The sequence below is a fragment of the Aphidius gifuensis genome, linkage group LG5 (genome assembly GCF_014905175.1).
Source record: "Aphidius gifuensis isolate YNYX2018 linkage group LG5, ASM1490517v1, whole genome shotgun sequence".
Classification (NCBI taxonomy): Eukaryota; Metazoa; Arthropoda; class Insecta; order Hymenoptera; family Braconidae; genus Aphidius; species Aphidius gifuensis.
In genome coordinates this window covers 18,665,742-18,680,208 of record NC_057792.1, presented here as the reverse complement: position 1 = coordinate 18,680,208, position 14,467 = coordinate 18,665,742, and the positions used below count along the sequence as shown (strand labels likewise).

Genomic DNA, 14,467 nt, shown 5'->3' with positions numbered 1-14,467 from the left:
ATTCTCCATCTTTAAAAAAAAAAAAAAAAAAAATCGTTTATCATTTATTATTTAAAATTAACCATAAAATATGAAAATTCCTTCTGTCATTTGTGAGTATTTTAAATTTAATGTGTAATAAAAATAAATTAATATGGATACAAGAAAAAATGAAAATTCAGTTGTCGAACTTGTCAAGGAAAAAACAGTTTCACTGGTAGCTATATTTTAAAAAATAAAATAATCAAAAGCTAAATATTAAATATTATTTCAGAGTAAAACTTTTTACATAAGTTTTTGTTGGCTTGTTGTTGCTTGTTTGAGTTCAATCACCCTTGAAGTTGGTGCTCGTTCACCACTCGGTTATTCAGTCACAAAATCAGCAGCATTTAATAAAATATTTCGTCGAAATTACAGTAATTTAATTAAGCAAACTAGCAGCCCTCATTAGCATAAACAAAAAAATACAAATTAAATAAATTTTTAAATTTAATAATTAGGTATGAAAATTTATATAGAAAGTGGTAATTTATTGTCATCAATATTGAGTACGGGTTTGATAACTATGGCACGACAAACAAATAATCCTTATCTGTATATACCTTGGCTCATCAACACCATGTGTGGCATGCTTATCAATGAAGCTCCAGCATTTTGTAATTTTATCAACACACAAATACCATATGCTCCTTTACCAGCATTAATATTTGCATTTACATCAATTATCCTATTTGGTAAAATATAAATTAACAAAACTTCATTAACTAATTTGCAATAATTTGTTTTATTTTTTTTTTTCAGTTGAAGAAATTTGTATTTGGTGTAATGCACTTGAAATTTTTATGATTGATTGGAAAAAATATGTGAATAAAAATCATAGCCATATTGAAGTTGAACTTCGCAATGTTGAAAATAAAAATATTCTTGTTAAATCTGATGATGATAATATGATACAAAATAATTTCGATCAACATAAAATATCAAGTAACTCAAAACGTGCTAAAAGTTTGACAAGTGTTGTAAATTATTCAAAGAAAAATTTATAAATACTTAAAGTATTCATTTAACTATGACGAGATTATTTTCAAAAATTCAAAATAAACAGGAAGTTATTGGATCAATATGGCGATGATATTTTGCGCATGTGCGTTAGTAATTACGACTGAAGAAAAAAAAATAACACACACAAACAAATTGTCCCAGATATAACGTGGTCGCTGCTAAAATAAACCAACGGATTTCTTTTTTTCTTCATTGTTTATTTATTTAATTAAAAAAAAAAATTAGTACAAATATTTATAATAATTGTGCTGGTATTTATTTAAGTTAAAAGTACAACGATAATATTGATAATATTATTGTTCAAAACAACAACAATCCAGAGGCAAAAATATCCATCCAAACTTGTTAAACAATTTTTTGGAGGGAAATCACAGGTATGTTTATAACAATGAATCAAATAAATAAATTAAAAATAAATACTACATTCTTTTAATTATTAAAAATAGAAAAAAAATATATTAATTATTTATTGGATAATTTCGAAATAATATCAACAAGAAAAGAAAATTTTATCGAAAAAAAAAGCCGGTAAAATAATTAACGTTTTTTATTTATTTTTTCATTGTAAATTAATTCGATTGGTATTGAAAATAATAGTAGAAAATAAGAGTAAATAAATAGTTTAATAATTAAGCAATTAATTATTTTATTTGGGTATTTTTCTATTAATAATAATTATTGATAGAAAAAAAAATTCGAGGAGCGTCAACATAACCTCAAATCTCAACCAGTGTGTCAAAAAAAGAGAAAGAAAAAAATGAAAAACACAATAAGAAAAAGTGAGAGGGAAATAATAAATTGATTTATTTATAAAAAATAATATTTTCACAAACACAGTGTTTATTATTAATAAATAAATACATCTAGCTTACAAATAGCAAAAGCTATATAATAAATGCAAATAGGCTTTGATTATTTTTATTCTTAAATTATTGATTTAGTTGATATTCACCCTAAACAATACACATCAATATGATTGGTTGTTTGCCTCTCAATGTGCAAAATATATTTCTTCTAAAAAAATATCAATACAAAGCAAACTCATTAGCAAAATTATTAATATCAAAAAAAATAATATGACAATATTTTCGTTGTTTAAATCTTGGTCAATGTAAATTATCTTTCATGATTTAAAAATTAACATAAATTCTAATTAATTATCAAAAAAAAAGTGTGCGTTTTTATGTGTTGTTTAATTTTGTACTTAATATGTAACGAATATTTTAGCCTTGAAAATTACCAGCCAAAAAATTTAATAACAGCAAGTGGCACTTTGAAATATTATCACACAAATCGATGGAAATTAATATATATTTTTGTCCATGATATAATTTTTTTTTTTTTCGAGACATTTAGAACATTATTTGCTAAGCAATAAGCTGTCTATTTTTAATTAATTTTTATTTATTTATTTGTTATTTGTTTTGCCATCGAGGTTTTTTATTTTGATATTTCAAACGATTTAGTGACTCGCCAATCATGCTCAATATTTTATTACATTTTTTTTACTATTGAATCAACATCAGGTTGTTCAATAATTTCTTTGTGTTGTTGAGTCAATCGATTAATTTTTTTACACCTCGACGGCATCCCACTGCTACGCTGTAATCATTGTTATTGGACTGAATCTCAAAATTTTACTGAGAAGAATCCAGGCAACAGATGCAAGAGTACATAGTGTAACACCACCCCAACCAAAATCCATACTCCATGAAGTTGTAAATATTCTTGCATTAAGAATATTTTTTGGTGCTGGTCCACCAACAACACCATCCTCTGGTCCTCCATCAAATATTCTAGCACCTCTGTCTTGGGCTCGTTTGTAATGAATTATTGTCAAGGTAAATAATGCAAAAGTTGCTAAATAATATTAAATTAAATTATTAATAATAATCAAATTTTTAAATTATTTAATTATTTACCTGCTAGTAGATACATTACACCGGTCACGAGAACAGCTGATATTTGATGTCTACATAGACCAAAAAAACCAACAAGTACCGCACTTCCAAGGACAATTAGACAGACCAGTGAACATGAGATACTCAAATTTTGCATTCCTAAAATTAATTTAAATTTTAATAACACATTAAAATATACATTGGCAACTTGTTTATTTTAAAATCAATATCATCATCAACAAAAAAAAATAACAACTAATGAAATATAAATTTCTATTCCCCCAGTGTAAAAACAAATATTTAATTTTCTTTTTTTTTTAAAAACAACTTTAAATGACAAATTTATTATTTTTCAATTAAAACTTTTAAATGGATTTCCCGATTTTCCAATTGGATTTGAAACAAAGAACGACTTCATTTAGAAATTATTTTTTATATAGTAAAATTGAGATAGAAAAAAATAATGATGATGATGTTGATGATTGAAAGACTCACGACTTTGCCAGGCTGCTCGAATTTCTTCATGTGCCTCATCAGGTGTTAAATAATTAATACATCGTTCTTGGGGAAAACCAAGCTGACCAAGAAGTCGAATCTCTTCATCTAAAACGTGATGAAATTCATAAAATTAAATTAAAATATATTGAGCTTTTGGTAATTTTCTTTATGACGTTGCTACTTGTTGGGGTCATGATCCTTGACCTCAACAAGGTTGCCTCAAGAATAGTCTCTCATAAATTCAATATCTTGAAAAAATAATAAAAAAAATCAATGCTTCATAGTCAGATGTTTTCAAAGCTTTCAATTTGTTTTTCGTTTTTTTTTTCTTTAAACTCCAACAAAAGCTCTCGTTTATTTTCATAAATTTTTCTTTCTTGAATAAACATTTGCCTCAAATAAATAAATCAAATATTTTCCTTGTTGAAATTTTATCAATGCAATATTTATTTTTTAAATTGAAATAAAATTTTTCTTCTTTTTTTTTGTTTAATTATATTTACTTGATTTAACTGCTTGATTTTCAAGATAAGTCACGCATACGTAATGATTTTATACGGTTGAGATATTTTTAAAAAATTTAAATATATTTTTTGTTATTTTCTTGTTATTAATAACAATGAATTAAAATTTATCATCTCTTTTGTCAATATTAAAATTCAAATTAATTTATTACAGCATTGAAATAATCGATAATTTATACTTCCGCATCAATCAGCCACTCCCACTAGTAACCCCATCCACTTTGTTCAACACTATTTTATATTATTATAATTTAAACTAGGTACAAGTTTGTGAACCCCTTTTGATTATTCCCTCTCTTTTTCCCTCAGCGTGATGATAAATACACAGGTGTATTTGTCGAATGATATTGGTTTTTTAACTTGAACATAAAACCTTCGAAATAAATCCCCTGAAGCTTAATTTATACTGTTTTAAATTAATTGCTTTTCTTTTTATTTATTCTAAAATATTTAATCAACAATTGATTGACTCTCATTGTAAATTTAATTATACATTTTTTTTTTTCCTCATTTATTTTTTTATTTTTGGATTAATCGTCACGTTGAAATCTCGTTAAATAGAGCATCAACAAAACAAGCTAGTAAAAAAAAAAAAAAAAAATAGTAATCACGCAATATATATTCTCAGCAAGAGAATACTTTTTGCTATTTAGATAGTAATCATGAATGGATCGATATCTCGAGCAAAGTCAAGGTGGTACATAGTACTTTGAGCTTGCATGTAAAAATTTAATATTTAAATAAATAAAAATAACATCAAGCAATAATAAAAACCAATGTGTCGAAGATAAAAAATAATAAAACATACTGCATATGAAAGTTATAAATAATAAAAAATAAAAAAAGCTCATGTTCTTTGTTAGCATAATACTAGTTGCAATATATTTTTAAAAAAATTTGTAAAACCATTTGGGCATTTTGCCAAATTCATGAAGGACTTTAACCCATAGTTTTTTATTTTTTATATTATTATCTTAACAATTTTTATTTACCCTTCAAAAAAAAAGAGATAAATTAGCAGTATAAATTAACTGTCTGTTTCATTGTCTACGAATTCCCTGTTGGGGGTTGTTTAAATTTATTATCTGTGTTACATTTACTTAATTTATTTATTCACTTAAATTACATTATTGATTTGAAAAAAAACTCACCGGTTAAAGAAACACACATGGTCCAAATTCCACCATGCATTGGTACAAGAAAAGTTTGTCTATTACTGTGATAACGTGTTGGTGAATTTAACATTGCAACTTGTCCATTTAAGTACCACGTGGGAGTGATATTTGATTTTTTTAATGCATCTTTGTCCCATCCAACTTCTTCCCAATGATCTGACATTATTGCACCACACAGTAGACCAGTAGCTGTTTAAAAATAATAAACAATTTATTAATTTTTTTGCTTGGCTTAAATAGATCAGTCTTAAATTTAACAAATGATTATTAAGATATCTCACCTGCTAATGTGAGTGACAATGTTACAATTAAAAATACAAGACGTGGTGCTGGATTTCTAGCTACACTTGATGGCTCCATCACCGGTGGTGCCCAAGCACCCACTGTCGTATAAAACGTGTACAAACTGTTCAAATGGTTGGTGGTGATAATGCTAGTCGTGGTGGTGGTGGTGGTGGGGTGGCTGTTATATAGATATTCCCTACTGACTTGCGACTCAAAAGCATCTGCGCGTTGTCTTCAATATGATGTACAAAAAATCGACCGTATCGTAAATTAATAAATAAGAAAAAAAAGCATTTCAAGATACTAAAAGCAAGACTATCATCAACAAAATATAGTTGAATAAAAATAGATGAAAATAAATTTAATTAGAATTTAATTAAAACACCAATATGGATGCTTCAATGCACAAAAAATTTAGTATAATAATTTGTTTGTAATTAATTATTTAAGAATTGATAAAGGTATTTATTATTTTTTTTTTTTTAATTGCAGAATGGCAGACGTTACTGAACATGTACCATTTACGGATGCCGCAGCGGCAATATCACAAGGAAAAAGACATTTACTTGTTCGTGATTACACTGCAGCAGTAACAGCATTTGCTGAGGGTTTAGAATTATTATCTCAAAAACATGGAGATTGTGGTGATGAACTTGGTGAACCATATCTTCTTTATGGTCGTGCATTACTTGGATTAGCACGTGAAGAAGCTGGAGTACTTGGTGATGGTGTACCAGGCACAGAAGAAGGTGATGAAGATGTTGAAGTTGATGATGATGATGAAGATAATGATGATGAAAAAGAAGAACCTGAATCAACTACCAGTGATGTTAAAGATGCTTCAACAGATAAAAAAACAGATCAAATTGAAAAATCAAAAGATGATAAAGAATCTGAAAATAAAAAAATTGTTAATGATGATAATAAAAAAGAAGAAAAATCTGATGATAAAAGTGAAGTAAAGGCTGATGATAAAACTGAAGTAAAAGTTGATGAAAAAAAAGAAGAAAAAGTTGATGAAAAAAAAGAAGTAAAAGCTGATGAAAAAAAAGAAGAAAAAATTGATGAAAGTTTACCTGGTTCAAGTAAAGATGAGCCAGTTTCAAATGGTAAAAATGGTAATGCTGAGGCAAATGGTGCTGCTGGTGATGATGAAGAAGATGCCGATGATGTTAATGAAGAAGATGCTGGTCGTGGAATTGATTTACAAGTTGCTTGGGAAGTACTTGAACTTGCAAAAATAGTATTTTCAAAACGTGGTAAAACTGGTATAAAACAACTTGCTGAAGCACACAGACTTCTTGGTGAAGTTGCTATGGAAAGTGGTAATCCAGAAGTTGCTATTGCTGATTTAGAAAATGCTCTAACAATACTTGAAACTATTGAACCACTTGATCCAAGATCAATGGCTGAATTAAATTATCAACTTGGTTTAGCACATTCATTAACAAATGATTTTGATAAAAGTATAAGTCATTTTAATAAAGCCACAACATTACTTGAAGCAAGAATAAAAGAATTAGAATCTACAAATGAATCAGTTAAAAAAAATGAAGGTGAAATTGCTGAACTTAAAGAATTATTACCTGAAATATTGGAAAAAATTGCTGATATGAAAGATTTTAAACAAGAAGCATGTAGACTTGTTATTGAAGGAATTAAAAAACAAGCTAGTAGTGGTAGTACAAATGGAGCTGGACCAAGTTCAGCTGGTACATCAACAAGTGCTGATACAACAACTGCTCCAGTACCAACAGCTAAACCAGCAAGTGATATATCACATCTTGTTCGTAAAAAACGTAAAAATGAAGATCCAGAAGCTGAGACTGCATCACCATGCAAAAAACCAACTCCATAAATCATTAATTATACTTTAGCTAATTAAGATTTATAAGTTTTTTTTTTTTTTACTTGAAATTTTCTCAGTTAAACACGTGTATGACATGATTAATAACTCATAATAGTAAAATATTTTTTTATAACAGTCTTATCAATCAATCAATCAATCGTCATTACATATTTAGCATTTATTTTTTTTTATTTTTCATTTTGCCTTTATTTATTAATTTTTCTTTTTCTTAGATATAATTTTTGCTATTTTTTTTTGTTTTTTTCTATTGTTTCATACTTGTTGAAAAGTATGACCACATAATTCAAATGATTATTGTTAATTTGACATGTCAAATAAACAAAAATAAAATCTTGAAAATGTTTAGTATTTAAGTTTAATTGAAATAAAAATTTATTAATAAAATTTCGATATGTTTATTATATTTTTTTTACATATTAATTGAATTATAAATTATCACAAACTGTGGACGGATTGTGTAGATATATTTTTATTTTTAAAGTGTAAATTGTGTTGTTAAAAATAACAAAAGAAAAAACTTCTATTATTCTCCTAAAAGTTCTTCAATTCCATCGTCATTGTCAATACTTTCTTCACGTTGTATATTAATTTGATAGCCAAGAAGTTCAAGTAAATTTTCATTATAATAATAAGTTAAATTAATACCAGGAACAAGTCTTTTAAGTTCTTCAATTGAAGCTCTTGCTTTTTCAATATTACCATTATCAGCATAATGCTGTGTTATTGTTGAAAATAAATCACCACGTCTAACTGATTCTTCCAAATCATTACCATATGCATCAAGTAATTGACGTACTTGTGCAATAGCCATATCAGTATCACCACGATTAAACATTTTTTTAATATCTAAATAACGTTTTATAATATTCATTCTTGTATTAACAACTTCAATAGCTCTTTTTTGTATTTCTGGATCACGTGGAGTTGTTACTTTTGACAGACATTTTGATGCTTGATTAATTGCATCAAGTGCTTTATCATAATTTTGAAATTCATCAATTTCAACTTGACCACATGCAACATAAAAATTTGCCAGTAAATCCATAGCTTTACCTTTTGAATAAAAGCTAATAATATTCTTTAATATTTCTGGCTTATTTTGCCAATCTAATGATTGCAAATAATTACCAGCCATAATATAAATATCACGTTGACGTGATACTTGTGCAAAAAAACATATTTTTTCAGTATCACCTGATTTTAATAATGCTTTCATTGCACGTAATTTATTACCAGCTTGGGTAAATTTTTTAGTTGATAAATGATAATTACTTTGATTAAATGCAATTTCACCAATTCTTTCTAATATTTTTATACGAAAACCATCATTTTCCATGTCATTATCAATTTTATTTATTGTTAACTTTTCAGCTAATTCATCAGTCATTGTAATATTATTTTCTTGAATTAAATCAAGTGCTTGTAAATAATTTTTTCCAGTTGCTAATAAATCAACACCTTTTTCAATTTGATTATTTTTAACAAAAAAATCAGCACATTTAAGTATTAATGATGGATCAGAATGTGCATTAACATCCATTGTTATTAATTGAAGTGCATCATATTGTTGTGTACTAAATGCAAGATCAAGTGCTTTTGGTATCATACCAGCTTTATGATAAAGTAATACAGCTTTATCTGGTTTATCATTTTCTTCATAATATTTTGCAACATCAAATTGTATTTGTTTTGATGCAAGCATAGCCAATGGCCATAATTCTTCTATCATATTATGTTCTTTACATATTCTAATTGCATTATTATATGCTTTAGCAATTGTATAAAAATGTACAGCTTGTTGTGGATCATTTAGGGAATCATAATGTGAAGCTAAATGATAAGCTGATACAGCATGATTTGTTTTCATAACAAGTTCATTAACTTCTTCTTCTCTGCCTAAATAACATAATATTCTTGCGACACCAAGTGTATCATTTGCTGCTTCATAAAGACGTAGTGCACCTTCCATATCACCTTTTGATTCTACATACTGTGCATGCCATTTTTTAATTGCCCTGTAAAACAATAAAATATATAATTAATAAAAATAAATTTATTGAGTTGGTGATGTTAAACTTACGGATCATCAGAATTTGATAAATAAGAATAAAGTTCTTGTGGACGATTTAATAATATTCTTGGTACTTCAAATCTATGACAATCAGCTTTTGTATACATTTCAATTGCTTTATCAATATCACGATTTGATTCAAGTGCTTTTGCATAATTAAAATAACTTAATTTTTCACGTATTTTATTTTCATTTTTAGCTAATGTTATAGCATCTGTATATTTATTTGATGATTCATATAAATAACCCAGCAAATCAAGACGATTTGCTTCACGAAATAAACGTTCAGCATCATTATAAAGTTCTAATTCAACAGCAAGTATACCAATTTTAGCATCGAGGCTTAATGATGAATCTTGCATTGATTGTCTTAGTGCACGTGAACCTCTAACATGTTTCATATGACCTAAACATAATACAGCCATATCAAATTGTTTTGTTTTAACACACATTTTAGCTAAACTTTTCCATACATTTTGATTTTTAATTGTTTTTATTGATTTAAATGCTTCATCCATATTTGACATACTAATATAATAACTAAAATCCATTATTGCTTTTTTAACATTATCATCACAATCACCAAGTTCTTCAAATTCATGCATTAATAATTTTGTTATTTTACTTCCATCTGTTATTGCCATATCTGGATTTAATAGAATTATATCAGGACATTGTACACCAAGTAAACGACAATTTTGATCTTTAATTGGTCTTATATCTTGTACAGTTATACCATTATCAGGTGTTGCAAATAATGATACCAATAATACATTATCATCACCATGATTATTATCAGGTTTTTTTTTATTTAATGAATTTTTTTTTTTATCAATTTTTTGTGCTCTACATATTAATACACGTGGTTCATTTGTATCCCAATAATGAGCAGTAACAAGTCTTGATTTTAGCTTAACATTTGTTTGTTCATTATTTATTTCTAATTTTGAAAAATCAAATTCATAAATTTGATCACCCTCAATATCCCATACATATAATATTGAACTTGGCATTAAATTTGTCATGGCAATTGTTATTGATACACAACGACAATCAGCATTACATTTAGCTTCAATAATTTCAGCAAAATCATCAATTGCTTCATAAACTGTTAATGCACGTGTATGTAATTTAGCTTCTCTTTTACCAACATCCCATATTTTTAATATACCATTTAATGATGCAACTGTTAAATATTTACCAGTAAGTTCCATTGTTATTGGTTCACCTTCTTCAGGTAAAGTTGGAAGTGTTTGTATTATTATTCCATCAAGTGATCTTAATTGAATGACAATTGGTGTTAATATAATTAATACATCATCATAAATTAATATTTTTTCAGTATCACAATTAAATGTACCAATAACAATTGTATTTATATTATCTGTATTATGTATTATTTTATAAACACCAATTTGTCTACATGATGATACAGCAATATAATTTTTATTAACACCTAAAATTTGTACTTGAAGATCAGTTTTTAATGTACATGATTTTTTATCTGTTTCAATGAGAATTTGCATTGGTGCTATTTGACTAGCACATACATTTTCATTGTATACAGCACACATTGTTTGTTGATGTAATATAAATACATTTGTTAAACAATTAACAGCAATTAATGGATTTCTCAATAATGTACCACCCCATGTTAATTGTTTAACTGTACCATGTACTGTACAAGTGCTTGGTATTATTGGCCAGCCATATTCATCAGTTGTTGATGAATTTTTTTTTTTCCATAAATATATTGTGCCTAAATTTGTTCCAGCAGCAAGTGTTTCATTGTATTTACAATATGATAAACTTGTACATATTTCTTGTGGTGTTGCTATATTACCAGTTAATGATTCTGGTGGTTGAAGAACATATGTATCACCGGTATATACATCCCAACATCTTATACCAATATCACCAGTTAAAATAGCAATTGTATTTGTTTTAATCCAACATAAAACTGGACCAAGTCTTGATATATCACCTTTACCATTTAATTTAACTCTGGTTAATTCTGTAAGACGACCAGTTGATGAATCAACTTGATAATTAGCAATATTTAAACCTTCAGTTAATATTACAATTGAATCTCTTGTTTGATGATATAACATACATAATATATTTAAACCACCAGTATTTAATACTTCAATACATTGTCCTGGTGCATCAATATAATAAATTGTTCCACTTGTTGAACCAATATAAAATGCATGATTATCTTTTTGAGTATTAATTGTTGTATGAGCTGTTCTTGGTCTCCATGTACTAAATAAATCTAGTGCTCTTTCATCACCAGCAACAGCAGCTTTTGCTAGTTCTGTAATATCCATTGATTGTTTTGAAGTTGTTGCTATTGATGTTGTTGTTGTTGTTGTTTGTGATAATTTAAAAATAATATGTGTAAATGATTCTTTAAGTTCATGATGAAATGTTACAAATAACTGGCCTCTTGTATCAATTTTCCATCCAACAATTGAACCAGCTGTATCAGCTGATACAAATCTACCACCATTTTGACTCCATTGAAGTATGGATAATGGATCTTTATGTGGTGTTGCTGTTATTTTATATTCACATGTACCAGAATCACCTGGCCATATTTTTAATTCACCAGTTTCCCAACCAGATATTAATAAACGTTTTTCTGGATGCCAACATAATGCTGTTACTTGTGATAATGAATCACCTGGTGATGATTCTACATCTTGCAATGGCTCACCTTGATCATCATATACAATAACAAAACCACCTTTATCTTGTGAATAAGAACCAACAGCAAGAAGTGGAAAATTATTATGCCAACTTGATAATGTATTTATTGATGATGTTTCTGGATTTTGTACACGAATATCAAAATAAAGTGTCATTTTTTAATTTCGTTTTTAACTTGATAGTTCCTTACTCTTAATATCGTTTAATAATTATGACCTCAATTTTATTTTTTATTTCAAACATTATCTTTATTATTATTTATATTGATTTTGTCAAACTTTTGACATGTAGCTAGCTCCAATTCAAACATTGTTTGTTTTTGTTTATACTTGAAATAATAATAATAATATTTTGACATAAGCCAAGGTCATGGAAATTGAAAAACTAAAAATCCCTGTCTTCTTTTTATGTATGTTTTTTAAATGTCACTAGATTTGTGTAACGAAATTCGAAATCGAGCGGAAAAAATTATCGAAATATTAAGCTGCTATAAAATAAAAACTATCTGAGCAAATTTTATTTATAAAAGTTAAATTAGAAAAAAAAATAAATCGTTTATACAAGAGTTCATGTAAATTATTTATAAATTTTTTTAATATATTGTTGTATTTAAGGATAATAAAAAATTATGTTATTAATTAATTATTTTATTATTAAAAAATTAGTCTGTTATATATGTATTTTAATTATAAAAATAATAACTATTCTAAATATTATCAAACGAGAAAAAAATTAATCATTTATGCAAAAATTCGTGTTGCAATGAAAAAAAATTACCAAGTCAAAATCCAATTAAGATATTGTTAACTGATAAAATATATTTTTGTGACAAGGAAAATGCATACATCTAGATGTTCAAGTGTCGAATGGCTTATCTCTGTTTTTTTTTTTTTAATTGCTTATCATAAAAATGAGTGACCAACAAAATAAGAAGGAAAAAAAAATTGAATAAGGAAGTCAATAATATTTTTGATACTTTTTTGTCGAGAGTAACACTCAGTCTGTGTTTGTCATTTACAATAATTAAAAACATTAATTATTTATTTACTTTTTTTATAATATTAATAATTGCTGAAAATATTTATAAAAAATATTTGATAGACAACAATTAAAAAAATAGCCATGCAAGAATATAAACTAGTTATTGTTGGAGCTGCATCTGTTGGTAAATCTTCATTGGTAATACAATTTACACACCATCATTTTATAGAGATGTATGATCCAACGATAGAAGATTCATACAAGAAACAGGTAATTATTAAATTATCTTGAGAGTTTATTTAAATGATAGTGGAAAATAAAAATGTAAAAATTAAATTAAATTAATTGATACATCATTGGAACATGTTAGTTGATTTTAATTTATTTTTATGCAGGTTGTTATAGATGGAGAAACATGTACGTTGGATATTTTAGATACAGCTGGCCAAGAAGAGTACAGTGCAATGAGAGATCAGTACATGAGAACTGGTGAAGGATTTTTATTAGTTTTTGCATTAAATTTGGAAGAAAGTTTTTATGTATATATTTAAATTATTAATTTTAAAAAATATCAAATGGCTTTACAGTCGTGATAGTATATAATTTTTGTTATTTTTATTAACAGGAAATTGAAACGTTCATTAATCAAATAAGAAGAGTTAAAGATAGAGATAATGTACCAATGGTATTAGTTGGTAACAAGTCTGATTTACAAAAACCATGGGATGTGGATATTATAAAAGCAAAAGAACTTGCATGTCAATATGGTTTTCCATTTTTTGTAACATCAGCTAAAACACGATGTGGTGTTGAAGATGCATTTCACAATTTGGTAAATTAATTTTAAATATTTTTAATATATTTTTGTATTAATAATTTAATAAAATACACTATAATGTTTAAGGTGAGAGAAATACGAAAAGAAAAAGTCAAAAATTGTCCAAATAATCGTAGATCACTCCGAAAACGATGTTCAATTCTTTAACTTATATTATTAAATAAAGAAATACACAAAAGACAAAACAATAATATACAATATTTAGATTTTAAAAAACATTAAAACGTATACATTTTGCAGCTTGTCTTTGATTTATTATTTTTAATGACAACAGCTTAATTTTTTAAAAAAAAAAAAAAAAAAAAAACAATCCTTTATATCAAATTTAATTTATTCTCTTCTGGAAAAACAAATAAAAATAATTACATTTAAAAAATTTGACTAATCAAATTACATTATTAATTGTTTTATATTTTTTTTTTTCGATTATTTCATTTGAAAAACTTTGATAGAAATAAAACAATCGTTCATCTATTTACGTCACTAGAAATTTCGCTATTATTTTTCGCTCTAAATATTTATTTTTATATTTTTATTGTAAAAATATTTTTAAATAATCATGTAACATCAA

At 26.4% G+C, this 14,467-nt stretch overlaps 5 protein-coding genes across 7 annotated transcripts; 3 read left to right on the top strand and 2 right to left on the bottom strand.

Annotated features, from left to right (window-relative positions):
* Positions 1–84: 84 nt before the first annotated feature.
* On the top strand, positions 85–1,159 carry LOC122858230. The gene is made up of 4 exons (XM_044160989.1): positions 85–196; positions 254–395; positions 480–713; positions 781–1,159. The coding sequence occupies exons 1-4, from the start codon at positions 134–136 to the stop codon at positions 1,023–1,025; spliced, it is 684 nt and encodes a 227-aa protein (XP_044016924.1). The 5' UTR covers positions 85–133; the 3' UTR covers positions 1,026–1,159.
* A 7-nt stretch (positions 1,160–1,166) lies between these two features.
* LOC122858228 (nuclear autoantigenic sperm protein) lies at positions 1,167–7,448 on the top strand. Of its 3 annotated transcripts, none has more exons than XM_044160986.1 (2): positions 1,167–1,415; positions 5,917–7,448. In XM_044160986.1, exon 2 carries the CDS (start codon positions 5,918–5,920, stop codon positions 7,280–7,282), a length of 1,365 nt encoding a protein of 454 aa, XP_044016921.1. In that variant the 5' UTR covers positions 1,167–1,415; position 5,917; the 3' UTR covers positions 7,283–7,448. The 3 variants fall into 3 exon arrangements, with proteins under 3 accessions (XP_044016921.1, XP_044016920.1, XP_044016922.1); XM_044160985.1 differs by lacking the exon at positions 1,167–1,415 and adding an exon at positions 5,699–5,837; XM_044160987.1 differs by lacking the exon at positions 1,167–1,415 and adding an exon at positions 5,725–5,841.
* On the bottom strand, positions 1,859–5,614 carry LOC122858229. The gene is made up of 5 exons (XM_044160988.1): positions 5,421–5,614; positions 5,116–5,328; positions 3,438–3,545; positions 2,964–3,101; positions 1,859–2,901 (listed from the first exon to the last, which is right to left on the bottom strand). The coding sequence occupies exons 1-5, from the start codon at positions 5,497–5,499 to the stop codon at positions 2,639–2,641; spliced, it is 801 nt and encodes a 266-aa protein (XP_044016923.1). The 5' UTR covers positions 5,500–5,614; the 3' UTR covers positions 1,859–2,638.
* Positions 6,916–12,399, bottom strand: LOC122858227 (intraflagellar transport protein 140 homolog). Its single transcript, XM_044160984.1, has 2 exons — positions 9,375–12,399; positions 6,916–9,309 (listed from the first exon to the last, which is right to left on the bottom strand). The coding sequence occupies exons 1-2, from the start codon at positions 12,230–12,232 to the stop codon at positions 7,818–7,820; spliced, it is 4,350 nt and encodes a 1,449-aa protein (XP_044016919.1). The 5' UTR covers positions 12,233–12,399; the 3' UTR covers positions 6,916–7,817.
* Positions 12,400–13,199: 800 nt separating this feature from the next.
* Positions 13,200–14,043, top strand: LOC122858231 (GTPase HRas-like). The gene is made up of 4 exons (XM_044160991.1): positions 13,200–13,328; positions 13,454–13,597; positions 13,684–13,890; positions 13,963–14,043. The coding sequence occupies exons 1-4, from the start codon at positions 13,200–13,202 to the stop codon at positions 14,041–14,043; spliced, it is 561 nt and encodes a 186-aa protein (XP_044016926.1).
* The last annotated feature ends 424 nt before the right edge of the window (positions 14,044–14,467 follow it).

Coding starts and splice junctions, on each gene's coding strand:
- LOC122858231 (XM_044160991.1), top strand. CDS start 13,200: ATGCAAGAATATAAACTAGTTATTGTTGGAGCTGCATCTGTTGGTAAA. Junction 13,329..13,453: donor AAGATTCATACAAGAAACAG/GTAATTATTAAA, acceptor ATTTTTATGCAG/GTTGTTATAGATGGAGAAAC. Junction 13,891..13,962: donor AAGATGCATTTCACAATTTG/GTAAATTAATTT, acceptor ATAATGTTTAAG/GTGAGAGAAATACGAAAAGA.
- LOC122858229 (XM_044160988.1), bottom strand. CDS start 5,499: ATGGAGCCATCAAGTGTAGCTAGAAATCCAGCACCACGTCTTGTATTT. Junction 5,329..5,420: donor ATTGTCACTCACATTAGCAG/GTGAGATATCTT, acceptor ATTTTTAAACAG/CTACTGGTCTACTGTGTGGT. Junction 3,546..5,115: donor CATGTGTGTTTCTTTAACCG/GTGAGTTTTTTT, acceptor ATCACGTTTTAG/ATGAAGAGATTCGACTTCTT.
- LOC122858228 (XM_044160985.1), top strand. CDS start 5,818: ATGCTTCAATGCACAAAAAA. Junction 5,838..5,916: donor ATGCTTCAATGCACAAAAAA/TTTAGTATAATA, acceptor TTTTAATTGCAG/AATGGCAGACGTTACTGAAC.
- LOC122858227 (XM_044160984.1), bottom strand. CDS start 12,232: ATGACACTTTATTTTGATATTCGTGTACAAAATCCAGAAACATCATCA. Junction 9,310..9,374: donor TTATCAAATTCTGATGATCC/GTAAGTTTAACA, acceptor ATTGTTTTACAG/GGCAATTAAAAAATGGCATG.
- LOC122858230 (XM_044160989.1), top strand. CDS start 134: ATGGATACAAGAAAAAATGAAAATTCAGTTGTCGAACTTGTCAAGGAA. Junction 197..253: donor AGGAAAAAACAGTTTCACTG/GTAGCTATATTT, acceptor ATATTATTTCAG/AGTAAAACTTTTTACATAAG. Junction 714..780: donor TACATCAATTATCCTATTTG/GTAAAATATAAA, acceptor TTTTTTTTTCAG/TTGAAGAAATTTGTATTTGG.